This window comes from Tympanuchus pallidicinctus, unplaced genomic scaffold, assembly GCF_026119805.1.
Source record: "Tympanuchus pallidicinctus isolate F22 unplaced genomic scaffold, pur_lepc_1.0 scaffold11, whole genome shotgun sequence".
NCBI classification, from domain to species: domain Eukaryota; kingdom Metazoa; phylum Chordata; class Aves; order Galliformes; family Phasianidae; genus Tympanuchus; species Tympanuchus pallidicinctus.
In genome coordinates, this window is record NW_026294627.1 from 926,749 (window position 1) to 952,998 (window position 26,250).

General features: G+C 42.5%; 1 protein-coding gene across 3 annotated transcripts in view; it reads left to right on the top strand.

The window, feature by feature from the left end:
• The first annotated feature begins 1,542 nt into the window (after window positions 1-1,542).
• Window positions 1,543-26,250, top strand: part of ACER3 (alkaline ceramidase 3) — a 56,098-nt gene continuing 31,390 nt past the window's right edge. The window contains exons 1-2 of one of the 3 annotated variants that reach the window (XM_052670897.1): window positions 1,543-1,713; window positions 20,327-20,437. In XM_052670897.1, the coding sequence (XP_052526857.1) occupies window positions 1,611-1,713; window positions 20,327-20,437 (214 nt within the window). In that variant the 5' untranslated portion in view covers window positions 1,543-1,610. Of the gene's footprint in view, window positions 1,714-16,186; window positions 16,206-20,326; window positions 20,438-21,500; window positions 21,527-26,250 lie in introns of those variants that run through there. The other 2 variants (XM_052670898.1, XM_052670899.1) reach the window with 2 other exon arrangements.

The following is a 26,250-nucleotide window of genomic DNA, read 5'->3' on the forward strand; positions in this document are numbered from 1 at the left end:
AGTGCACTTGCACTTGCACAAGGAAATGGATGTATTTACACTGGAGCGTTTTTTTTGTGTACAGAACCATGCAATCAAAGTGTCCATTTGAGTTGGAAGTTACAGAATCACAGAATCACAGAATGGCCAGGGTTGGAAGGGACCTCAAGGATCATGAAGCTCCGACCTCCCCTGCCACAGGCAGAGCCACAAACCTCCACATTTAGTCCTAGACCAGGCTGTCCAGGGCCCCATCCAACCTGGCCTTGGACACCTCTAGGGATGGACGGGGCATCCACAGCCTCTCTGGACAGCTGTTCCAGCACCTCACCACTCCCTCTGTAAAGAACTTCCTCCTGACATCCAACCTCAATCTTCCATCCCTCAACTTCAAACCATTTCCCCTTGTCCTGCAGTTATCAACCCTTTCAAAGAATTGGTTCCCCTCCTGTTTGTAGGCTCCCTTTAGGCACTGAAAGGCTGCACTGAGGTCACCCCACAGCCTTCTTTTCTCCAGGCTGAACGAGCCCAGCTCCCTCAGCCTGTCTTCATAGGGGAGCTGCTCCAGCCCTCTGATCCTCTTTATGGCTCTCCTCTGGACCCTCTCCAACAGCTCCCTGTCTTTCTTGTACTGGGGGCTCCAGATCTGGGCACAGGACTGCAGATGGGGCTTCGCAAGAGCAGAGTAGAGGGGAACAATCACCTCCATGGCCCTTTACCTTGACCTTAACCCCCTGTCCCTGTTACCTTTAAGGGCCATCTGGTCCCATTCCCCTGCAATGAAAAGGGACAACTATACAGTGCTGGAGGGGAGGTGAGAAGAAATAAGATGTAGAAGTCTATGTGTATACACACAATGAGTTCCAGTGAGTAATGGGTAGAAGAGCTGTGCCTGGCTGTCAAGGTCTTCCCAGATCTCCTCCTTCGCTCTGAAATATAAACAGAACACAATGTTATCAGGCCTTTCCTCGCACATTTATTCTTTTCTCGTGTGTTTTGAGTCCTTTTTAGACTGTGTTTCCTTTTGGAAACAAAAAGCACTTTGCATATTCCGGGTGCGAGCATAGTAGGCAGCGTAAGAACTAAATAAGGCATCAGCTGGGAGGAACCCCCGTGTGGGAGGCAGTGTTATAAAAAAAAAAACCTCTTTCCTGCCTGCCCACCCTCAGAGAAACGCTTTCCTCTTCATTTAAAAACACAGCAGTGAAAGGAGCAGCCACGTTTGTGCCACCCGGGGAGCGCTCTGTGGTGGGCTCTCAGCTCTCTCAAGGGCACAACACGGGCGCCCCGAGCCTTTAAACCTTCCATTTCTCTCAGGTGTCCCCTAAATCCGCCTTTCCCACCTCCACACCCAACAAATCCACAGAGGGCCGAGACGCGCCCCGAGGCCACGGCGGTCGCCATGACGACGCGCGGTGCCTCCTCTGCTCAGCTCCGCCTTCAAGCGGGCGGGCTCAGCTCGATTCTCCACCCTCAGAACTCCGGGCCCGGCAACCTTCTTCTTCCCTCCCTCTTCCCCCCCCTCCCCCTTTTTTTTTTTTTTTTTTCCTTTTTCTTTTTTTTTTCTTTTTTTTTTTTTTTTTTTTTTTTTCCCTTTTTGCTCCGCTGTGGCCTAAAGCCGGCGCGCCGCGATGGCTCCGGCCGTTGACCGGGAGGGTTACTGGGGCCCTCCGACCTCCACCTTGGAGTGGTGCGAGGAGAATTACGCCGTCTCCTACCACATCGCCGAGTTCTGTGAGTGGAGCCGGGCTTCCCCTCCTTCCCCCCTTCCTTCGTGCTCCCCCGCGGGTGTTGTGAGGGCCCCCCAACCGCACACGCTGTGTACGGTTCCCTTCTTTCGTGATCCTAAGGGAAGCGAATGGTGTGGGGTGGGGAATAGGCTTACCCCTCCGCCAGCCCGGTGGGTGAGAATGGGTCCTTTCCCCCAAATCCCTGAGGGCTTTGCTTGTCCCTTCTCCCTCCCTCCCCCCCCAGATCCCTGCCTGAAGGAAGGCCGTTTCTCCCAGTGTATCATCTCGTGGTCCCTTCTGCCCAGACTCTGCCCTTTTGGCTGTGCCCAAGCAGCAAAAAGGTGCCTGAAGGTTGTGGAGGGTTTGAAGGGTTTTGCCATTGCATTAAAGGTGTTCTTGCAGCAGTGCGTGGATAACCAAAGAAGGAAGCCTTCCCAGAGCTCTACAGGTCCACAGCCAGCAGTGGGTATCTTCATACAGAGCTGGCATCTTCAGCTGCCTGAACTTGGGTTGCCCAGTTCCTCGAGATGCTTTATAGTAGCTGGGTCCCACCTGTTGACGTAGCTCTGAGGAGCAGCAAGAGGACAGGTCGCGGTGTGGACCTCAAAACTCTATTCTTCAGGAGCAGTCAGGAATTTAAATGTATTCCAGTGTATTTCTGAGGGAAGGCGTTTGAACTATGCAGTCATCCAACAGGCTTGTTGGGTTCAGAGGGTTTGAGATGCTGTATGTCGTGGTAGGGAGTAAAGAATCAAGCCCTGTCTCTAGTGTGTTGTTGAAAAATTATGTATTTTTGTGTTCTGTGGCTTCAAATGATGTAGAAGTTTTGTACAGCCACCTGACCCTGTCCTACAAAGGCTTTCATGTCCATTTGATGAGAGTGCTTTTGAAGTCTTAAAACTGTAGGAAAAGTAGTTCGAAAACTGAACAGGCTCTTCTACCCTGAAATGCTTGGAGTGGGAAGCCTGAGAGGGCCTTTTGCATAGCTGGGATGCTTCAGCAGCACTTTGGAAGAGCGTGGCATGCAGGAGAGTGAAGGTTCTGGGTGTACCTCCTGGGCTGCGAGTGGGTGACAAACACTGACATGGGTGGAGGACCAAAAGAAATAGTTGTTATTTATTGTTGAGGTTTTCAGAGTGTGGGAATGGGAAAGAGTGAATAACGAGAGGAATAGGGATGTTGGGGTGTAGATTTATGGCTGAAAAGAGGCTGCTAAGAGAGGGCTTAGTACTCTAAAGTGGGACAAACGTAGGAGTTCTTAAATAGAGTGACAGTTTTGCAGAGTATGTATTTTTGTGTTTTCCTCTTGGCAGAAATTGGTTTGAGAGATAATCTGCATGGGGAAGAGGAAGTTGGTACTTCACCATGTGAAAGTAGATTTGGCTAGCATGTAAATTTTGAAGTAACCCCTGCACTGTTGGGTGTGTGAACTGATAGTTTTCATCTGCTTCTAGATTAGACAAAGAAGATGAGATTAAAGGTGTGTGTTTAGGGGCAAAAGTAAAAAGGGATTAATTACAGAAGGTTTGATCTCTCCTTATGGTTTTAGTGTTGGAGACCGCAGTTTGTTGGTCAGTTGTGCTGAAACAACTGCATATAAAAGCTGTGCTGTAAGCTGCAGCACTTAAATGGACCAAGCTCAGCAAGAAAAGCAATTAAACAAAAACTCAAATTCAGAGAGCAAAGAAACCAGAAAGTACAAAAATATTTTTCTTGCATCTCTCCCCGTTCTCACTGTGGTAATTTGTGATGTTGCAGTTAATTATATTTAAAGCTCTGTTACTTTGTCTTACCTTACTGAATAGTGAAAATCACTTTTGGACTTCCAGCTGACTTGGTACCACTCAGTTAAGCTGGTGGTGTATTTAAAATATTTTCATTAAACATTTATTGTAATTAATTCGTAAGAAATCATTGAAGACCCAAAGTTGAAGGATGCTGATGGGTCCAAATCAAATATTATGTTTTCTTCAGGTTTCTGAAGTATGCAAAGAGCCAAACTGAAAACTTGTTTGGCAAATTAAGTCCTACTGCCATTTAGCAATTTATTTTTATACACTAATTTTAGTAGAAATTGCTACCAGTTGTGTTCCAGAAGCAGTTCTTTGCTATTCACTTCTTAAAGAAACAGCAAGCAATGGCAGTTCATCAGCTGTTCAGAGGTGTGAAGGTAATGTGGTGCAGACTGTTGTTTGTTGTTTTGTTTTGTTTATTTAGCATGTCAAGTTTGCATTGCCTTCGTATGCCCCAAAAACAAGGACTTGCATTCAAAGACTCGTGCTTTAACTAAGGAAAATTGTTTTTTTCGTGCCTTTGAGTTTGCATCTAGCCAGTTTTCCTTCCTTGTGTAGGTGGATGACTAACTAAATAATATTAAACTGATTGAAATGGAGAAGCAGATGAAGATAATTACTTCACCAGCCTGTGTTTGATGCTGAAATGACTCTCGCATCCCTCACTGATGCATCTGTTGTGTGGTGTAGAAATTCAGTCAGTGTTCCTTGGAGTTTTGGATTAATTCTCATGAGCTGGAGGGCAAGCAGTACAGGTGCATTTCTTTAGAACTGATCCTTTCTACCTCCCAGTGTGTTATGCTGAATTATCTGAGCTTTTGTGCACCAACAGAAGCGAAATAAGACCACCGCCACCACCACCCTCCCACCCAAACAAACAGAACAAGGTCAAATGTAAGTCGTGTTGTTACAGTTTATTCCTTGTTTCCACAGGGGTGATGTTTCAGGTGAGTTTAACCCATATAGCGTTCAGTTTTTGGGCTCTGTTTTGATTTGAACATTTGTATGATAAGTACTGTGTCCTTCTTGCATCCATACTCTGGGAAGCACGTGTCTTGTAGGCTTTGAAAAGTGGATATAACTGATCTTCGTAATTTCTGTGCTGTGGTTCCAAAGGGTTTATGATTCTCTGTCAGAAGAATCTGTTGTTGGTACCAACTCAGTGTTTGGTTTCAGTTCTGATCAAACTTTGGTGGTGTTTCTGGGTGTGTGGAATAAGGCCTTGTGCTGTTGTCTGTGAGTAATGCGCATGGCCTACAACAGAACTGCTTTCAGGTGGAGTAAACTCATGTTGGCACAGACAGTGGCAAGCATCTTGAAAGCAGCTTCAGGCTTCCAAGGAACTGTTGTCAGATTGTTTCTTTCTTGGCCTCTGATCCTGTGTCGCTATGTTCTGCCACCTTCATTTAAGAAAATACGCTTTTATTACCTTTTGTTTTCATTGAATGCTTGTTTACCATATTTCTTGAGCTGTTCTTTCCTTATAGAACCAATATTGGGGGGGGTTGAATTGGAAGGGAAGACATTGTTTTGGTCTGCTTACGATTCAGGTCAGGCAGGGCTGGGCTCTGAGCACCTGATTGAGTTGTAGGTGTCCCTGCTCGTGGCAAAGGACCAGATGGCCTCAAAGGTTCCTTCCAACTCAACTCTGTGATTAGAGCCACTTCTGCCAGTGTTTCTGAAATCCTTCCTATTTTTTGTCTAGATGAGAGGTAGAGGTGAGATGGTTGTTACCTGTGTTGTTAGATACAAGAGATTTCGTTCACATAGATACTACTATCAGAGAATTCTCTGTTGGAAACTAACACAAAAATACCTGTGCTTTCTTTCAGCAAGCCTTAAAAAAAAATAAAAAAAAATTGAGCTGTCAACAAATACACCTGTATCTCTGTTCTGCATGGGAGTCGTTACTTTGGAACCTATCAATTTTCTTAATGTACTTCAAGTTGGGAAAACATCTTGGATGTTGGATTTTGACTGCCGTGTATATACTCTTACCTGTTCCTCTCGAACATCCTGCTTTATTTTGCTTCCTTTGCCAGAGGCTTTGAAAAGGGGCCAGAGGCTGAAAAGCTTGATATTGCTGTGTGAGTGAAAATAAAGAAAGAAATGAAGTGAAAAAAAGCCAAACTGTCTGGCTTCAAGAGCTCTGTCTGTTCTTTCTATCATGAAGTGGCAGGTGAAGGAAGAATCATGAGGATTAATTGGGTGTGATCAGCCCAGCTGCCTGGCTGCAGCTGAATTATTTAAAGGCATCATGAAACCAATGATTTCTAAAGTGCTGTTTAAAAAGAAGACAGTGTCACAGCCCTGCAGCCTTCAAGACTGAAAGGGATTTGGACTTGCAGCTTTAATGACCTGATTGCAGGAAGCCGCATCACACATTTCCTCTTTAAACTTATCAGGTTCCTTCAGGGAGCTCCCTCAACTTAGGGGGTGGGAGAGATGAAAAGGTAAAGGAAAATTAAACTAATTGATGGTGGCTGTAATGTCAGGTGGAGTGTACAGAGCAGTGTGGAGCTGCGGGATGCTTTTCAGCACAAACACTTCTCGCTTGGTTTTTCGTGCTGTGGACAAAAGGAAGTTGATAGAAGGGTCTCTTTATTCGAAGAGGGATATTGCAGAAGGAAGCTCGTTAGGCAGACAGCTGTCTCTGCTTACAAGTAACTTTTGGTCAGTGGCAAATACTGCTGTGTTATTTTTATTTCTCTTCCTAGTTTGTATATGGGTATGCTACAGCTGGAAGATCATCTTGTAGCCTTGCTCTGATTTATAATTTTTCCTTTTCTGTGTGTGGGTCTCTGATCCTTGGTGCTCCTCTACCTGTCATCTCATGATAGCTTAACTTTTACAGCTTTCATTAAAAGACATGGTCAAAGGCTTCAGCAAAATCCGGTGAACTCGTTCTCTTCTATCCCTCACCTTGTAGATATGCTTAAAACTCGTGTGTGTTGTACAGCTACTAAGTGACAATAAAAGCCTTAAATATGGTTTAACAAAGCATTTAATTACTCTATAATTAGTGCTTCGCATTCGGTACTTGTACAGCTGGCATTTGGACATCTGCCACTCCACATGGTAACAGAGCAGTGGCATTTGTACAGTTCAGTTCTGCTTCATGCAGGCTGAAGCAGAGAAACTTACGAACTGCACGATATGAATCTGCAGAGTATGTATTATTAGCTAAGCATGGGAAGGTTAATGTAAAATAAATTATGGTAAAGGAACACTGCTGAGTTCTGAATGCCTGTAAATGAGCCTTTAGTGACAGCTGTCCCAACTGAAAAACAAAAATGTCTTCAGTCTGTTTGGAGTTTGTCTTTGATTTTTGAAACTGCTGTTTCTGTAATGCATTTTGCATATTTGCTGGAGCCTTCTGTAGAACAGTGGGGAAGATGTTTTCTAAACAAAAGAATAATATTAATCACTGTAAAAATGTTCAGAGGAACTCGGTGTTGTTTTCAAGCCCAGGAGCTAAGTGGTATATGGTCATTTTGTCTTGCAGGGCCTGCAAGCACTATTTGGCCATTCTCTCACTTTTCAGTGGCATAAAGAGGGTCACAGGAAGGTTCACAGATCGTGAGAGGTTAAAAAATGCAAAAAGAGTTTTTAGTTCAAAGTACATATCAAATAATAACACGTACAATGCTGGGAGTGAGTCCAACTGCAAACAGTTCTCGAGTCAAAGCTACCTACCTTTGGCTTTGGGTTTTCTATCGGTGCAACTCTTCATGCCTGCCTCATTAATTACAGCCGTTTTTCAGTCCATTAGCAGAGAAGAAAAGCTGCTGCATGAATTCGAGGTGCTTGACTATTTTGGTAGTTTTGGAAGCATTACAAAGAAGTCAGGAAAGTGTCAGGTAAAAAGAAATTTCTAGACAATATTAGAACTCAGAAAACAAAAGCACTGGTTTTGCACTGATCTTTTTTACCACTGACAGATCTGAGTATCTCAGTATCCCAGACAGGCAAGCTCTGGGCAGGCTTGCAGTGATTTTACAGGCAGCATTTAGGTTTGACAGTGTGGGCACAGATCTTTTTGTGCATCTAAAAAACTGAGCGTAAATACTCAGGTTTCTTGTGCTAGCTCACACAGGTCATAAAATTATCATTAAGGTTGGCAAAGACCTCTGAGATCATCTGGACCAATGGTCAATCCATCACCACCATGCCTGCTAAACCTTGTCCCTCAGTGCTGTAAAGTATCTTGACCAGGCTTATTTATTTCTTTAAAGGGAACCAGTGTGTCTGCAGCCTGGGAGGTAGCAGCTCTCATTCATTCATTTCTGGTGGCAGAGAGGCACCCTTGGTGCTCAGCCCCCTGCCCCCCCCAACCATCTGATGCTTCTCTCCATTTCTTGACCTTTCCAACTGGTGACTCAACCTGCCTTCTACACTGCAGATCTTTCCTGAGGGAAATTCCAAAACTTTATTTCCAAATTGAGATTAATGTCCAGCAGCAATTTTGCTTTCCAGCTGTGTCCTGGGGCGTTAGTTTATTGTATCATTTTTTTTTATTGTCATTGGTTTTGCTGGGGAGATGTTATTCCTTGGTTTGATTTGTTTTCAGAATGTAGTGTCCTTGGAGTGACCTAGCAGTGATACAGGCATCTCTTGAAGGATCTCCAGCTGGCTGTGTGAGCAAGAAGTTATTTTCCCTTGCAGCACAGGTTGCACAGGTCCAAGCAACACTGTGCTATTGATTCTCTTCTCTAACCAGAAGAGCTGGTGAAGATGAATCACCAGAAGTTCTTGTCAGCTGGGCAACTTTCAGGCTTTCAGTTTGAGATTTGACTTTCGGGTTTGAGGAGAAGACAAGGTTTGCTCTGCTTTAGGCAGGAAAGTAGACAAGCAGGATTAGAGAAAGACAATGCTGAGGGTGAGCTGGACATCTGCCTCTACCTGCAGGTTTGCACCAGGTGTGGTATCCGGGACACAATGTGTAATTTACACCAACCCTTCTTTCCTCTCAATATCTTCCTTCACGTTTGCTTCCCTGTGAGTTGGGGTGTATGGCAGTGGATGTCTGTGTATGACTTGTGTGGTTTCCAGCTAGTAGGATTTCAGTATATCAACCTTATGGTCATAAAGCATGACCTTGGAAGCTCTCTTACTTACACAGTGCCTTAATGAGCTCATTATTTGCAGTGAAAGCTCAAGATACTACTGCCCTGTAGGCTGGTTTTTCAGTAATTGCTAATTGCAATTGGATAGGGGCCTTCATTTGGACAAGATCCAGCATCCAGAAATCAGATAAAGTATTACACCAAAAGGAAGGAGACTGTAGTGCTGCTGTAAGATAGTTAAGCATTAATAATAGCCTGGAGCATTGATGATCCTGGGACAAAGTAATTCTGTCCACTGTCATTTCTTCATCACGTATTTCCATCCTCCCAAGTCAGAGCCATTTGTCTGTTTGGACCATGGTTTGCCTCCCAACTGGAAAGCATGCTGCTCCCATCCCCTCTCATGGGTGTTTTGACCTTACCATGAGGAAGCACAGGGATCCTTGAAGAATTACTTGCATATCTTCTTTGTGAAATAGTATCTGCAGACCTGGCTTTGCTCTGAAGCAGTTTCCAGCATTGCTGTGCTGTTAAGGACAGCCAGGTCTATGCTGGCTCTGTACTGCAGCGGGCCAGGGCACATTCCTCCTATAGGGCACAGTTCTTTTCAGGCTCTTGTTGATTTATAAATAAAGATTTATATATGTCAAAGTTGCTCTGGGTGATATTTTGCTCATGAGTAAAAAAAAAAAAAGTCTTTTTTCCTCCCCTCCCTCCCCCTCAAGTTGTTTTTACAGCTGTGGAAATGAATAGAAGGGAAGAGCAGTCTGGAGAAGCAAAAGGTTTTTCTACCAACTTTTGATTTGGTAACAGAAGCTTAGAAAGAGAGCAAAAGCAAGGTGCTTGTGTTCATGGCCTACTGTTACCTGCAGGTCAGGCTTCTGCAGATGGCTCTCCATAAAGCTGCAGCTAGCTGCATAATGTGGGAGATCATAACTTTCTTCAGAAGCAGCAGAGTGAAAACCAGGTGAGAATTGCTGGTTTATATTGCTTGTGGCTCTTTGGAAATGGTGACTGTTGGCTCTAAGAAGAATCAGCTCAATTGGACTGCATAGATGCTTCGGGAAGTAGCAGAGAAGTGTGGCAGGGCAGTGAAATCATCCAGCAGATGTTGTTTTCCTTCACTTAACCAAGCTGCTATGGCTTTGTGGTCTGTGATATCACAGTTGTTTTTCACTCGGGCGTTTGGGACTTGATGGCTGTTAATTCTTTTAAGGCCCAAGTTTATCTTCCTGTGATACTGTCTTCCATACGATGTCCAATGGGAGCACAATACTCGAATGCTAAAATTGAGTCCATCATACTTAAATTTGCCTGTATTTTTTCCTCTTTTCTGTTGCAGGCTGTAGAGAAATGTTTCCTTTTCCTAAACATATCCTGTTGAGAGGTCTTCTATTCTTTTTGTTGTTTTGTCCTTGAACTCTCCCACAGTGATTTCCATATGTCTTTTGTGTTAATTTATATTTTCTTCCACTTTTGCTGTACTTCTACATTTGTCTCAGAGCTGTCCTCTAAAAGTTTCCTCTGCCAGTCTTTGAGCCAGCAGTTGTGCTGGGAACTTGGTTCATTTTGTGTTCAGTTTGCTTATCTTTGCACAGTAGCTCTTCTTCCTGCCCAATGTCTTCCAGCTAACATATGAATTGTTTCTTTGCAGCTACTGTATTAAACAAAGATGGTGTGTAAAGCTTTAGTCTTCAATGCACTGCATTCTCTCTTCCCATATTTGGTTTAGATTGTGAGATTGTTGAATTTAGACTTCAAACTTACTATCTTTATGGAGAAGAATCTTCATTTTCACATAGGTAGAATCACAGAATGGCCAGGGTTGGAAGGGACCTCAAGAATCATGAATCTCCAACCCCCTGCCACTTGCAGGGCCGCCAACCTCCACATTTCATAGCAGTCCAGGCTGCCCAGGGCCCCATCCAGCCTGGCATTGAACACTTCCAGAGGCAGGGCATCCACAGCCTCTCTGGGCAGCTGTTCCAGCACCTCATCACTCTCACAGTAAAGAACTTAATAAATAGTTTTTGCCAACATTTGTGGGCTAATAGGGAACTACTTTAATTTTTCGAGTGAGAACATGCAAGTTGTGTTGAAATGACAAGTAAAAGGAGTTACAAATAGCAGACCAGGAGAAGACACAGCCTTCAAATGTTGGGTTAGTGAATGAGGTACAGAAGTCCTTGCAGGAGGTTGTTACTGAATTACAAACTGTTGGAAAGACTTTAAAGGTGACATACTTAGAAGAAAAAAACCTAAAAGAAGTAAAGTTGGATGTTAAGAAGTGAATAAGAGTAATAAGAGTCAGTCATTTCAGAGATCAGATGGTTCCTGTTTTTTTCATTATTTTCTTTATCTCATGCAGAATCACAGAATTGTGGGGGTTGGAAGGTCCAGAGATCATCGAGTCCAACTCCCCTGCCAAAGCAGGTTCCCTACACCAGGTTTGGATGTTGTATTGAGGGGCATCGTTTAGTGAGTACTATTGGTGATAGGTGGATGGTTGGACTGGATGATCTTGAAGGTCTTTTCCAACCTTGGTTATTCTGTGATTCTGTGATCATTGTGTTGGCAGCCATACGGTTCTTAAGGTGGTGCTGCAAGAAAAAATGGCAGTTAATTCTGGATGGAGGTTTCTGTTGGTTTGCTGATGAGAGAGAAAAAGTCATCAAGTGGTATTGTGGTGGCTGCTGTGTGTCTGATTCAGGCTGTGGTTGCTACTGGTTCATCATCTCAATGTGCTCTGTTTTACATTTATCACACCCCATCCTCCCTTTCATTTTCCTATCATCCGTGTGAGATGAATCATCAGTAGGAGAGACTTGTAGCTTTATCATTCTGGACACCCATGAGAAATCCATGATGAAAGTCAGGAAGGCAGGAAAGCAAGAGGGTTTGAATTTTGATGAAAGCTTTCTAAAGTTAGTGCTGCAGGTATCTTGAAAAAAGCACTGATCCATGTTATTTTCTGCTACTCACCTTTCAGAGATGCTGAGCTCTCATGCTTCACTGCACAGTGCCTGGGAAGGAGCTGCCAAAGCCTCTGAGTCCATTCCCATAGGATACTGTGCCTCAAGGCACTGCATCTGGAGTAAGGGTAGAGGATGCTGAGCTGGATGTATTCTGCTAACTCAACGTCAGCTGCCAGAAGCTGTGCTTCTATGCTCAGAGAATCTCAGGCTTAGAGGAGTTGGTGCAGGCACTGAGTGTGAAGCCAGTACACTGATCCCAGTGTAGGAGAGGAAAGGTGAACAAGAAGGAGTTAAGTATGATGAAAATCAAATTAAATGGATGATCTCTGTAACAAACATCATCATAATCACTTCAGTTTTAACATTGGCTCGAGAGTAAGCTTGCCTTTCTTGGTAGCTTCTTGGCAGTCTGACATCAGTTTGTCTTAAAATAACATTTCAAATAGGTTTTATTTTGTTTCCAGTAAAGGCTGTAGTGGCAGCAAATCTGCCCTTCAGCAATGAGCTTATCACATGTAATATTCAAACTTTACATCATCTCAGCCTAATCTCTTTACACTTTGATTGCATTTTCCGGATGTAGGTACTTGCTTTCAGTGTGCTTTCTAGATTGATATTGCAAATGATGTGTCTGTGTTAACTGTTTTAACTTCAGATTTACCTGCAAAATCCTTCCAGGTGTACTTCCAATGGTTGTTCTGCTTGTGTCTTAGGTGTGCGTTTATCAGGGAAATGATGCTTTCTTTCCCTATATTCCAGAAAAGCAATGTTCAAAGATGGCATATCAGCTACTGGTAATGAAAATGAAGTCTAGGTAGTTCTGGATGTCTTGGATTGGAAATAAAGTACAGTGGTAAGGAGGTGTTCCCTGTCTTGCTCGTTCAGACTTCTTGCAGACTCAAGAAAATGGTCAAGGATATATTCTGGCATTTTTGTTTCGTTCTCAAATACTGTTACATTTAGTATAATACTCTCCTCTGAACCCCAAAAATAATAATTAATGCTTCAGAACACCTTGTACTGTAGGCGTGCCTGGATGTGATAGGCATGGTTAAAGCCATAGGAAGATAATTATCAAAACTGGCCTTTAGTAGTGAGGAACTACAGAGAAAGGAGGACAGTCCAAGGCCACAGCAGCCCTGCTGATTATCTCCCTTCTATCCCTGGAAAAAGTGCCCTTGAAGTGACAGAAGGACCACCTCTGCTTTGGAATCCTGAAGTAAGATATCACATTGATGTCCTGGGCAGATGCTCTTTCCACAGCTGGTTTCATCCCATACAGAGGAGATGCTGAGAACATCCCCTGTCTTTCATGCTCTCAACTCACTCCCTCAGAAGAGCCACGCATCCACGTGTGGGGCTGTCATGTGCTTTTCCTTCATTTTTTTGTCTTCTTTAAGAGTTCCAGTAGGAGGAGAACTCCATTATGCTAAATGCTGTAAGAGCTGGTAACTAAAGAGCTACAGTTCTTACTCTTGCATGCTTTGAAACTATAATTAGAAGAGATGATGTGGGTAAGTCAGTTATTGTGCTAGGTAAGGGTAGTTGAGTGGCTGGACATACTCTCTTCTAACCTGTCTTCCCCTCGCAGGGGTATTAAGGATAAACACACAGAAGACTGGAGTGGTTCAGACACTGCAGTAATAGGAACTAAATAGGTAATGAATATTTTTTTTTGCTTTTGGGAGGGAAAAGCAAAAGCTGCTTAGTCCAACAATGGGTGTTTCACCATCTAAGTTGAAATCTGCATTATTTTACATGGTTGTGCAGCTATCAGTTTCTAATGAAGAAACATGGAGTTATTTTAAAATTTGCTTTCACGCATTTATTTTATTTTTAGAGCAACATAAGGAATAAGATCAGTGCTGGAACAGTCTCCTGTTAGGTTCTAATTTTTTAGTGTTTTTATTACACAGTAGAAAGCGATTTTCATAGAGGTGAGAGTCAGGAAAAGGATAACTTAATTGTAACCCAGAGCAATTACAGAAGCTGTAAGGAGACATACCAAGGAGAGGGCTGTGCATTAGAAAATACCTGTACAGTGTGGGTGTTCAAACTGAGCTTGCTCACGCCAGCTCTGTTAGTCAGCAGCATTGAGAGCTTTCTCTTCTAATTACCTTCTACACGTTGGTTGTTTTGAAGAACACAGACGTGTCATGCAATACTGTAATCGGAGTAGAAGCATCTACAGAAATATTGGCTGAGTGGGTACACTGAATGCCAAGGGATGAGTTCTGCTGCTGGGATATGAGATGCATAATGCTGTAAGTCAGCACTTCTTGCTTGATGCAGCATGTTGGAACTGCTCATAAAAGCACTGGAGATAAAAATCAAATTGCGTTGTTAATAATTAATCTATTATTTTTTTTTTCCTTGAAATTACCTCATTACCCCTCCCTGATCCACTGATTCGCTGGAGTGGTTTACCTGTGCAGTTTTGTTTGAAGGATACCAGTGTATATTTAAGGATCCAGAGAACTGAAGACCCAGCAAGGCAGCAGCAGCCAAGAGAGGTCAAAGCACAGGTCTGGGATGCTGACTTCAAGCACAAAACCTCCTAGCTGGCCACTTGTTTTCCTTTGTAGTGCTCCTGGTTGCTCTTACCTGAGCCCCTTCTGACTTTTCTCTCTCAGATTTTCCCATAATATTACACTAAGGTACGTTTCTTATTTGCCTAAACCTATGCATAGCTGGATTAATACAGTATTCCTTTCCAATCTGCTTAATCTATCACAGTTTCCTGTGGTGTTCTACCGACCTTTAAATGTTAAAATTCTTACTATTTATAATAGCCTGGTCTTTAGGTTTCTAAATTTTAAAAAAAAAAAGGAACAGCTTAGGGAGATCAGTCCCTGTAATAACCCATTAGATTGTATTGCATCTGGACCAATTCTTGTGGTTCTTGAGTAAGTTTTCATACGCAGCTTATACAGTTCAGTAGTTCAGTAGTCACATTGCTATTTGTTTCCTTCAGTGTTTTTCCCATGTTGTTATTTGGACTGTGATGACTAATGTAAGTTGCAGCTGAATTGCTACAAGTAGTAGCTTCAGTTAATGTCCATGTAAAGGACATCAAGACTTCCTTAGCATATGGAAAGGAGACCTGAATTGCAAGAGGTAGGAATCAGTCATTTAAAAAGTACCTTCTCTTTTTCTTTAAGGTCAGGATTGCTCTGGTGCTCCAGCCTGGAGTCACTGGGTTGTGCTTCTCTGAATAACAGGAAGCTGACATCGATCTTTCATGCACATTAGCAAGTAGGGAGCTCAGTAATCACCTACTGGCAGAATTCCCGTCAGGATGACTCGCTTTTCTCCCCTCAAGGTCCTTCTGAAATATCAAAAGGAGACAGGAGTTTTCATTTCCTGATGCTCTGGAGTGCAGTTATTGTGGACTTTGAAGTGGAAGATATTAAAAATGGCTGGTGGAAGTTGAAATCTAATTGCTAGACAGCCCTCCCAGTGCTGACTTAAGTGAAAGCAGTTCCAGATTGAAGATAGTAGCCAAACCAGCTGATCCTGTGTAGTTGGATTTTCTCAGCAATCATGAAATGCTGGATTTTGGAAAGTCAGTGATGCAAACATCTTCTGGGCTCTGAGTTAGTTATTATTCACTGACAATATATAGCATGTACTGTATGGAAACTTACTGGATTTTCTTCAAATTAATTCTTTTGCTGATTGCTTACAATGCTGTAGCTTACAATGCTGTAGGTAAGCTGTGAGACACTTCTGTCTTAGCAGGGGACTCCCGTATTGCATTTGACTGAGATTCTGGTAAGGAGATATTCTAGAATCCTCCATTGTGTTTAAGTCGTTAGGCTGCCTACTTCTCCAGTTTGGAATTCAGGTTTCAACACCTTTTTGTCATTTTTTGTCTCACCTCACCTGCTGCAGCTGGGACTTCTCTTCTTATGCCATTCTTACACCGTTGATCTCTGAGTTTCTTTGGTTTCCCATCTCTAGAAATCCTTCCATGAAGAGAATCCATCCTTTCTTAAGGAGAGGATATTTCCATGGTAGGTGGTTGTGCCCTCAGATAAAGAGCCACGCTTTGCACCAGAGCTGCTTGAGATGCTTCCGAGAACAAAAACTGTGAGATAGAAATTGTATCTGAAAGCAGCTAAAAGGATGATTCAAGTTCTGAATGTATCATGAGGCCATCTGACAGGCTTTGGTTTTTTTAAAATTATTTTTGTTTTTTTTAATCCATTAATGGGAAAAAAGGAGCAGCTATGTGATCCAGGTGCTGCACTAAAATTGTGCTGTGCAGCGTGACGTGCACACAATGGAATAGATCATTTTCACCTCAAAATCTTGTTTGTTTTCTAATCACACAAGACACATTGACTTTACAGGAGCTAGGTGTGTATATTTGAGAATGTAGGAGCTACTTCCCTTTCTTGTGTTTCACAGTGAGCTGCTGTTGATTTTAAGGGTAGGTTGAAAGCCTGTAATGAATATCATGATTCTTAGAAGCTTTCAATATCTAGCTGACATCTTAAGCTGGAAAAAAATCATGATGTTCTTCGCTATCTGAAGGTAATGGTTATTTTTGTTGTTGGTTTGAGTCTTGCAGAAACCGTACTGAATTCAAAAGTCTTCCTTTGAGCGTGAGACAGCCAGATGGAGAGCAGAAAGGCAAACGTCTTAACATTTGAAAAGGTCCTTACAGTTGGTAAACCTTAACTTATTCTATGTACAAACACAGGAGAAAGGATCTCTTAACACTGTAAACCGTGTTAGGACACCTTGCCAAAAGCAGAAAATGATAATTTTGGCTTCTTTTTAAATACCACTTCTCTTCCTGCAATGAAAACATTCCTATTTTCTCTCTTTGTGCTATGTCCCTGCATCCTGCAAAGTATTTTTTCTGACTGTGCTTGACGTATTTGCAACTTCACATGGTTTATCCTTGTAACTTCTCATCCACGTTTATTGTAGAAATAACTCTCTAACATAGAAGTGACTGCATCTTGGGGAAAACTGAAAGCTTATGAAAGTAGGGTCCTTCAGGTTTGTGTACCTTAGCTATACCAAACTCTTCAGATAAGAGTATGTTGCGCCCATGTTTGCCTGTAAATGCTATTTCCTCTTGAAGTTTTGTTTGTAACTTTGGTGTAAACCACTAACCATGTAATTTCAGTCTCTGTACAGATCTTCATTCATTTATGATACCATAAGTATATTTTTAACGGTCCAAAGATGACTGTACATGCATAGGGGAAAAAAAAAGACCAGTCAGTTTTGCTGCTCTGTTTGTATAATAGAGTGCAGCTGTGGTGAAACACAAGTAGAGCTGTCCTTCCTGGAGACAAAGGCTTGTTGAAGCGATGATCTGATTTCGTTTTGGTACAGTATGGTGTTCTCCCAAGGAATAAAATCATCCTCTGAAACAACACTTTGTTACAACAGTCTTGAAAACACTTAAGAAATTTGGCAAGGTTCGTCATCCAGTCTGCCAGTTAACATGGTTGAAGTTAAACTTCTATTTGACCTGGTACCAAGTATAATCTTCATGGTCGTAGGCCACCATATTGCATCACTCCAGTGTTGGAGCTGACTGAGCTTTACCCTAGAGCAGCAGACAGCCCGTTACTATTGGGAAGTAACTCGTAAATGATTCTTCCTCATTTGGAAGATATTTTCTACCTGCTAGGATGCATTTATTTAAGCTTAGTTTATTATCACACAGAATCACAGAATCACTCGAGTAGGAAGGGACCTCAAGGATCATGTAGTTCCAACCCCCCTGCCTAGCAGGGCCACCAAACATCCACATTCAGATCAGGTTGCCCAGGACCCCGTCCAACCTGGCCTTGAACACCTGTAGGGATGGACGGGGCATCCACAACCTCCCTGGGCAGCCCGTTCCAGGGCCTAACCACTCTCCTTGTAAAGAACTTCCCCCTAACATCCAACCTCAATCTTCCCTCCCTCAACTTGGATCCATTTCCCCTCGTCCTGCTGTTGTCAGCCCTTCTGAAGAGTTTACCCCCCTCCTGGCTGTAGGTTCCCTTCAGGTATTGATAGGCTGCAATGAGGTCACCCTGCAGCCTTCTCTTCTCCAGGCTGAACAAGCCCAACTCCCTCAGCCTGTCCTCATAGGGGAGGTGCTCCAGCCCCCTGATCATCTTAGTCGCCCTCCTCTGGACCCTTTCCAAAATCTCTATGTCTTTCTTGTACTGAGGGCTCCACACCTGGACACAGTACTCCAGGTGGGGCCTCACAAGAGCCGAGTAGAGAGGGACGATCACCTCCCTGTCCCTGCTGACCACCCCTCTCCTGATGGAGCCCAGGATCCCATTTGCCTTTCGAGCTGCCAGAGCGCACTGCTGCCTCATGTTCAGTCTCTCGTCCATCAGGACCCCCAGGTCCTTCTCTGCCGAGCTGAGAATTATCTATTTATTCATTTGTCACTCTTATCCTTTATTTCACATAGCTCCCTTTTATCCATGGCATTTCCCATGCTGTGTTTGTGGAGCCTGGTTTTATGTGTATATTTACAGTATAACTTTCCCATTTCCAACTTCAGTATCTGTTTCCTTTAAAACTTGTTTCAGTCAGTCCTCTGTTAATTACCTTCTGAGCAATGGGGCTGCAATTACTTGTCATCTTTTTCTTTTTTGGGATTGTCTGCTAATTTCTGTGCATGTCCCACTGCCACTTATGAGGGAATTAGTAAAAATCCTTGTTAATGAATGGGTGAGCTCTTCTATACGAGGATAATCCTGAAAAAAAGAACACGACTTTTATGAAATCCACACTCCTGAGGACACGATGTTGAATAACTGCCTTGTTTTGGTTCTTGAAATAAATAATTTTGCCAGCAGTGTGCTATAGAACTCCACTGCTCCCCCGCTCCTATTCCCTTTATTTAAAAACAAAACAGCACAATTTTCAATAAATGTTTCCTAAATAGGCTTGCTTAATCCATGCTGTAAACATTCTGAATAATATGGGCCAAAAACTGCCCAGGAGGAGTGTCAGGAATTTATGGCTACGCTAGGTCTGCAGCATTTCCTATCGCAGCAGGATGGTCTTAAATTAAATGCTCATAAATTTTCAATAAATTAACGTAATTATAACTTCACAGGAAGTGTTGGAGCCTTTGTTTTCCTACGGAAGAATCTCTTTTCTGTCTTCCTGTATCCATTAGCAGTTTGTTATCCTACTGCAGATGGCTTTGAAGGTCACGTGCCTTCCCATCTATGGATAAACAATGTGGTATTTCTTTTATTCAGCACTTGCATATTTGAATTTTTGCCAGGTTTTTGACAATTTCATCATAAAGTGACCTTTAACAGTGATGTTTACATCAATTCTAACGACATCTTTGTTAGATGGATGTATTTGACAGCTCCTTTGGAAAGCAGGAGTTTTGCTATCCAGTCTGTGTAGCCTTTGCTCTGTTTTCTGAGGCTAGATGACATCTCTGCCTGATTTGTGGGTTATGGTGATGGTGATGTACCACATAGTGCTGCATTTTCAGCAGGTTTCTTCCAAACCTGGTCTCCTGCGTCACTGTAGGAACATGCTGATAGGTTAATGACTCCCCAGAGATACAAGGCATCCAAAAGGCCTGTTATATTGGTTCAAGCTAGTGTGTATTTGTAGAGCTGTTTTGATTTGTGGCCTCTCATTATCTTCAGACATTGTGCTTGTGGCGTATTGAGATCTTTGGAAATCAAACTTTACGTTTTGGCTATCTGCATTTAACTGATAGCATGTGAAATTTTGCAGCTTAATTTATGTGAGCAAAGTTCTTCCTTCTTTTCTATCTGCTCTTGCCTAACTTGCATGTCATTTCATTCCCATTGCAAAACCTTTTTCCTTAAAACTTTGATTTGTGGTTGGGCTCAAAATCTGAATCCTCTCTGCTGAGAAATGTGCTATTTCCTTTTACTTCACTTGTACTTCTCACCATTTCAGTGTGCATTTTCCAATGGCCAGGACAGTTTGAAAACATGTCTAAATGAGGATGGCTAAGTAGTCATAAGAAAGAAAAGAAGAGGGAAGGTTTCTTCATCTTCCCCAGTGCTGGAAAGGCTGTCCTGCCCCCTGGTATGAGAGCTGGGCTCTGTGCTTGTTCGTGCTGTCTCTGATCTCTGCAGCACATGTCATTCCTTTGTGTTGCATCCCAGCTTCAGCAGCAGGGATGGAGAGCAGCAACGTCTTGCTGAAGCTCCAGCTTTTGATAAGCTTTGACAGTTGCCTGTCATGCTGATCGTTAGTGGCTTCTAACTTTTTTGCTATTCTTATTCATACCCTCTTGCTCTTAACCCTTTGCTGTTCCTTTTCGAACCTTCTTGCAATCTTTGATCGTGTTGTGATTTGTGATGTAGTGATTGCACACAAACAGTAGAGATTGAACTGGTTAATTTAGGAATGAGTCACTCAGTGACCTTAAGGATCTGAAGGGAGCGTAATGGGGAGAACTGTGAGGGCAGAAGAGAAAACAGACAGCTCGTAGAATACCTAGCTTTATCTCCTGAAGGACTTGGGTTTGAATTCATGTTCCATGCAATCAAGGAACCCTATCATCATCTAAGCCAACCTTTTCAGCTAATTTAGTATTCTCTTACTACGGAAAGTGGCAACAGAGTGAAAACAGTCTTCAAATGGTTAACTATGCTGCGCCAGAATTTAACTGTGTGTGTTATGTTTAAGCAGAAGACAGTTTCAAAAAGATGCAGCTTCCTGGGTGACAACTGTTGAAGCAGCTTTGTATATTGAAAGTGTGTAGTATCCAATTCTAAATCCCTGCTTTTGCTTCTGTCTTACAGGGAACACAGTGAGTAACCTGATTTTCATTCTACCTCCAATCTATGGTGCGATTCGGACCTATAAAGATGGCCTTGAAAAGCGGTATTTAGCTGCATATTTATGTCTTACAGGTATGTGTAAATGTTAATTTGTGCTTCTGGCTGCCTTTATAAGAAAAGAACAGTGAACAATATCCAAATATTAATAAACCAAGTCGTGGAATCCAAATACTGTGTGTGAAACTATAACAGCTCAACCACATTGAGGTTTATGTTTACAGGAAAATACTGTTTAGAATCGTAGAGTCATAGAATTGCTAAGGTTGGAAAAGACCTTAAAGATCATCGAGTCCAACCGCAACCAAGAGCATGAAATTAGGGTGTATTAAATAACTCTGTGAGGTTTTCATGCAGAAGGCCTCTTTTGTGGTGCTATTTTCAAAAGCTTAATGGCATATTAGTGTGCTTTTTGTTATTTTTAAATAGTATTTGTATTCCATAGAAACAGGCGAGATTTTAGAGGAATTGAAAGAGCATTCTTTCATGAGTTGGAATTGGCTTTCAATTCTTGTTTGGCCCCAACGACCTAACTGCTGTTGTGTTTGGGAAGTTCTGCAGGGGCGGAAGAGAAAATAAGAGACCTTGGTGTATCAGTGGACTTCACTGCAGTCTGTTTCTTCCTGTAATAACAAAATACAAAAAATAAACGTATTCCTTTAAGTTTTCAGTTATGTAGCTACTAATCGCATTCCATCTGAGAAAAGATGTAAGCCCATTCAGACTTGGTAGTAAGGGTCTCTAGAAGTGCATTTCACAAATCTGTTTGCTGTAGCTCCCTTCTCTGGGGAGGCTGACTTTCCCAGTCTTCTCAGTGCTAAGACGCCTGTTTATTGCAAATGTTACATTTAAAACTGGCATGCATATGTATTTAGATAAACATTGTCAGAAAGCAGACAACCATATGCTAAGTGTATTTGTGATGCCAATGAAGCTGTTACATGCACAAGGTACAACTCAGGGTTTTTCAGCTACTTGGAGACCTAGTTCAGCTTTGCTAATATGTGTGAAATATAGGCAGCCGTGGAAGCTCCTGAGAACTTTCCAAATAGCCATATGGAGGTGTTCTAGAGCTTTGTGTAAAAATTGAGTGATTTTTTTTTTGTCTCAGTTTAAATTACTTTGGTGGAAGGAGCTTCTGAAGGCCAGAGAGAAAACGAAAGTGTAAGCATTTGAATCATAGAATGACTTGGTATGAAAGGGACCTTAGTGATCATTGAGTTTTAGCCCCCACCAGCTCAGGCTGCCCAGGGTTTCATCCAGCCTGGCCTTGAGCATCTTCGGGGATGGGGCCCCCACATCTCTGGGCAGCAGTGCCAGGGCCTTACCGCACTCCGAGTAAAGGATTTTTTCCTACCATCTAATCTAAATCTCCCCCATTTTACTTTAAAACCATTCCTCCTTGTACCATTGGTATCAGAGTAAGAAGTTAATTTCCTCCCAGTTTATAAGCTCCCTTCGTGTACTGGAAGGCCACACTGAAGTCTCCTCAAAGTCTTGTCTTCTCCAGGCTGAACAAGCCTAATTCCCTCAGCCTTTCTTCATAGGAGAGGTGCTTCAGCCCTCTGAGCACCTTCATGGCCCTGCTCTGGACCCGCTCCTAACAGATCTGCATCCTTCTTGTGCTGGAGGCCCCAGACCTGGATGCCCCAGACCTGGATCCAGATGGGCTGCCTCACAAGGGCAGAGAGGTACAAACCCCTCCCTCACCTTGCTGCTACCCCTCAGATGATGCAGCCCAGGATACTGATGGCCTTCTTAGCTGCAGGCACACACTGCTGGCTCATATCTAGCTTTTCCTCTACCAACACCCTTAAGTCCTTCTCCACAGGGCTACTCTCAGTAAGTTCTTTTCCCAGTCCATACACATACCTGGGATTGCCTGGACCCAAGTGCAGCACCGTGCACTTAGCTTTGCTAAACCCTATTTGAATCCCACAGGTCCACATTTGAAGCCTGTTCAGGTCTCCCTGGGTGGCTTCCCTTCCTTCAGCTTTGCTAAAGTTGACTCTTCCCTTGTTTTTGAATCAAAGTATCCTGAAAGATTAGTTCCTTCTAAACTGAAAAATGGTAAAACTGCATTGAGTCTCACTATTTGCTATATATTGTAGCTGCTTCATGATGGACAAATTGTGCCATTGTTTGACCAGAACGTCAGCATGTCACACCAAGACTGCTAGAGGGATTTCCAGCTCTGAACTGGCACTTATCATATACCAGTTAATGTGGTAAAAGAGTCTGTCTTTGTTCATTATAAACACCATAGACTTCCATTTTCTTGCTGTTTCTGGTGTTCATGAAGGGGAACTCAGCCTGCATACTTGGCAGCATTGCTGCAGGGCAGTCCTGACTTCCAGCTGGGCTCATCTGTGACTGGGGAGAAGAAGTCTTTGAATGCTGTCTGCAGTGATAATGCTTGCATGACTCGACTTTCATTTCTTATGTTAGAACCTCACATTACAGGTCACTGTGTGTGACCCAGTATGTTTCTCTTCTGTTTTGTCTCCATTTCGCTATTCATAATGCTGGGCTGTTTTGCAGCAGTTGGGAGATATGAAAGAATGTAGACAGCTTTATCACTTCTTGGTGGAAAAACAAGAGCAGAATGGTGTGGAATCACAAGCCTCTTAACATCTGTTCCTCTACAGAAGCAAAAAAGCAGCAAATGAGAAGAAAAACAGAATTTTAAATGCAGTTGAAATGTGCCAGGAACATTGGCATTCTATCTCTGCATGTGACTGAATGAAAAACATACTGACACAGAGAGAGTAGGTGTACAGAAATGTCTTTGTGTTAGAAAGTGCCAGAGAGCACTTTTCCTGAAAATGGTTTTATTTATGAACAGATTTCATTCTGTCACTAATTTATCACAAATATAGACTTAATCCATAAAGGAGCATTGAATGTAACGCAGAAGTGCTGGTTTCACTTGAGGCTTCATTGAAAACACCACCAGTTAGGAGCTCTGCTGTCAATGGGTTGTTTTGTCAAAGTAGAAAGTCTTTCACAGTTCTGCTCTGAAGATATGGGGGTGGGAGGGGGCACTGTAGTTAGTTATGTTGAATCATTACTGATATTTTACAAGAAGCTAATAGGCAGCTGTCAAAGCGGACGTTGAAATGAAATCTGTTAGCATTTGAGAATGTAAATGTTGTTTCTAGACGTTATTTCGATCCAGATCAGCTGCTCCTTTTGGATGCTTCCAGACATTCAGCTGATTGTCAGGTCCTTTGTTTCACCACGCTGTGTTCAGTGCTTTACTTTATACCCTACAATTTCTGCTGCTGACATCTATTTCCTCTTTGAACCCAGTGCATGTTGAATTAGGGGAGGACTGTTCATTTCACATACGTGCTAAGATCCCAACTTGGCTCAACAAGAATGGGGATTTCTGAATAACTATTTAAATAAATTCCTTGTTCATACTGGTGCCAAAACTGGGTTGCACTTTACAACGAGTGTTTTGAGATGCAGCACACTGTTCTCAGCCTTTGTTTCTGCTGCGCTTCAGCTCGAAGGGCCTACTGTCAATGAACTCAATAGAAAAAGGATAAGATTTTTAGTGAGAACTATTTATCAGTCAGTCTAAAGTTACTAAGATTATTCTTAAGCAGTCGCTTTAGCATTTTGCTTCTCATCAGGCAGGTAGAAGAGATCAGAGTGTCATTACCTCGAAGCAGTTGGTTTTGGGTGGCTCATTTTGATGCTTTGGTTTTTTATTGGGTTTTACCCATGACATTTTCTCTTCTTATGGGGAAATGTGATTTCCAAATGTTTTATGTTCTAGACGGGTCTTGATTTAAATATATGTATTTCTTTTTCCACTGAAACTGCATCTGCAATAAGAGTTGTTAGAAGCCCTTCGCCCCAAATTAATTCCCTTATTTTTATCTAAGAGCCACAGAGATGCTGTAGAGGCTGTGTTTGTAAATCAGATGTGCTTGGGAATGTTCCTGCATGCTGAAGCCAAGCAATGTGGAACGGTCTATCTGTTTATCGCAGCCTCCAAAAGAGGGAGACTGCATACAAATATCCTATTGGGCACGAGCTTGGGGCTCTTCTGGCTGCTGGACTGTGCTGGGAACTGCTGGGGAAAAGTGCTAGTTGGAACAGGCCAGGCTCATGCCACAGACTGTTCTAACCATTCTCTAGCACAGACGCTTGCATTATGCTGTCTGGGAACTGGCCCAGCTGTGCTGGAGTTCACTGGTAGAGCTGTACGGTGGGAGTAGGCAAGGTCACTCTTGTCTGAGGCGGAGGAGAGAATCACAGAATCACCCGGGTTGGAAGGGACCTCAAGGATCATGTAGTTCCAACCCCCCTGCCTAGCAGGGCCACCAGAGAAACCAGTACTGAGCGTAGAAAACAAAACAACTCCATAAAAATAATTGATTTAATTCTGCTTTTTCATCTTTCATTCTTTGACTGTTTGTGGTACGCTGTAGTTGGCCAGCTGAATTGCTCTTATAAATGATGCTGTCTTTAGTGGAAGCTTTGATACCAAGTAAATATGTAAATACCTAAATAAAGATGTTAGCAGCTAGAGCAAAATTTCATCCCACCCTTTACAGTGTTCTTTATTTTAATTTAAATTCGTGCCACATCTAGGTGATCCTAATATATTGCTTTTTCTGTAGATGTTAGGTTATGATTAAAGAATAATTCTTAATGCTGATGGATAGTCTGATATCAACATGAATTGCCACTGCTTATGTGACAGATCTAATTTTTCCTCAAAGTATTGAAAAATTCATAGAATGTTCTGGGTTGAAAAAGACCACAATGATCATCCAGTTTCAACCCCCTGCTATGTGCAGGGTCGCCAGCCACCAGACCAGGCTGCCCAGAGCCACATCCAGCCTGGCCTTGAATGAACAAGAAACGGTGTGATCACTACACAGACACAGCAGTATTTTGATAACTGTTTCTAGAAATTAATTATAGTCCTGGGATTAATGACTTGCAACAGTATTACCTGTGGCATTTGATGATACTGAATAGGAAAGATAATCTCGAAATAACTGCTTCTAATCATGTTCCAGGAGGAAGGGGAGGAGTGTGTTTAGTAACAAGCTGTTGAGATTTATAGCCTCAATAACATTTAAAAAATGACAACAAACACAAACAAAAAAGAAACCTAATAACATATTTTGTTAATTTAAAACGAATAGCAATTTGTTATGCAGTGGTTTTGTTCATACTCGAAAATAATAGTTACAATTTTTAATGGATTGTATCATGAAGATACTGAAATCAGCATGACAGCCACAGTAATGGGTGGCACTGTTTTAATTACGATCTCAATGTGCTTTTTCTGCAGAGTGATTAATAGTTATAATCTATTCTGTATATGCAGAAATACAGCTGTGAGAATTTCTCATTAAAATCCCATGAAGTGGTTGCCTATTGTTCAGAAAGAGTTTTCAAAAGCCAAGCAATGTAATCAGAAGTCCATTGTAAGTTACAGGGTGCGTATATATGGACTTGAAGAGTTTGGCAGTGCAGCTCTGTTACAGTTCTGTGTTTCAGTACAGCTTTAGTATTTCGTTTTGTTGAGTACATATAATCACAATTCCAGGATAAAAGCATCTAAAGAAACATCTCCAGGCGTGTCTATCAACTGCCTTGGGAAAACTGTATAAAAAGTGCTGTTTGTGTATGCCTCAGTGAAACCAAGCTGGTGGGTACAGAAAAGAAGGTTGTATTCTTGCAGCAAAGGCTGCACAGCAGCACTACCCAGTGTGCAAAATAGTTGGCTTTCTCTGAGGATGAGGTAAAGCTTCATTTCTTGAAGGAAGACAAGACATCACATTAATGTAGTTACTCTTCCAAAATAAAAATGAGCTGGTGCTTAATGAGAGTATTTAATTATTCACATTCCAAAGCAG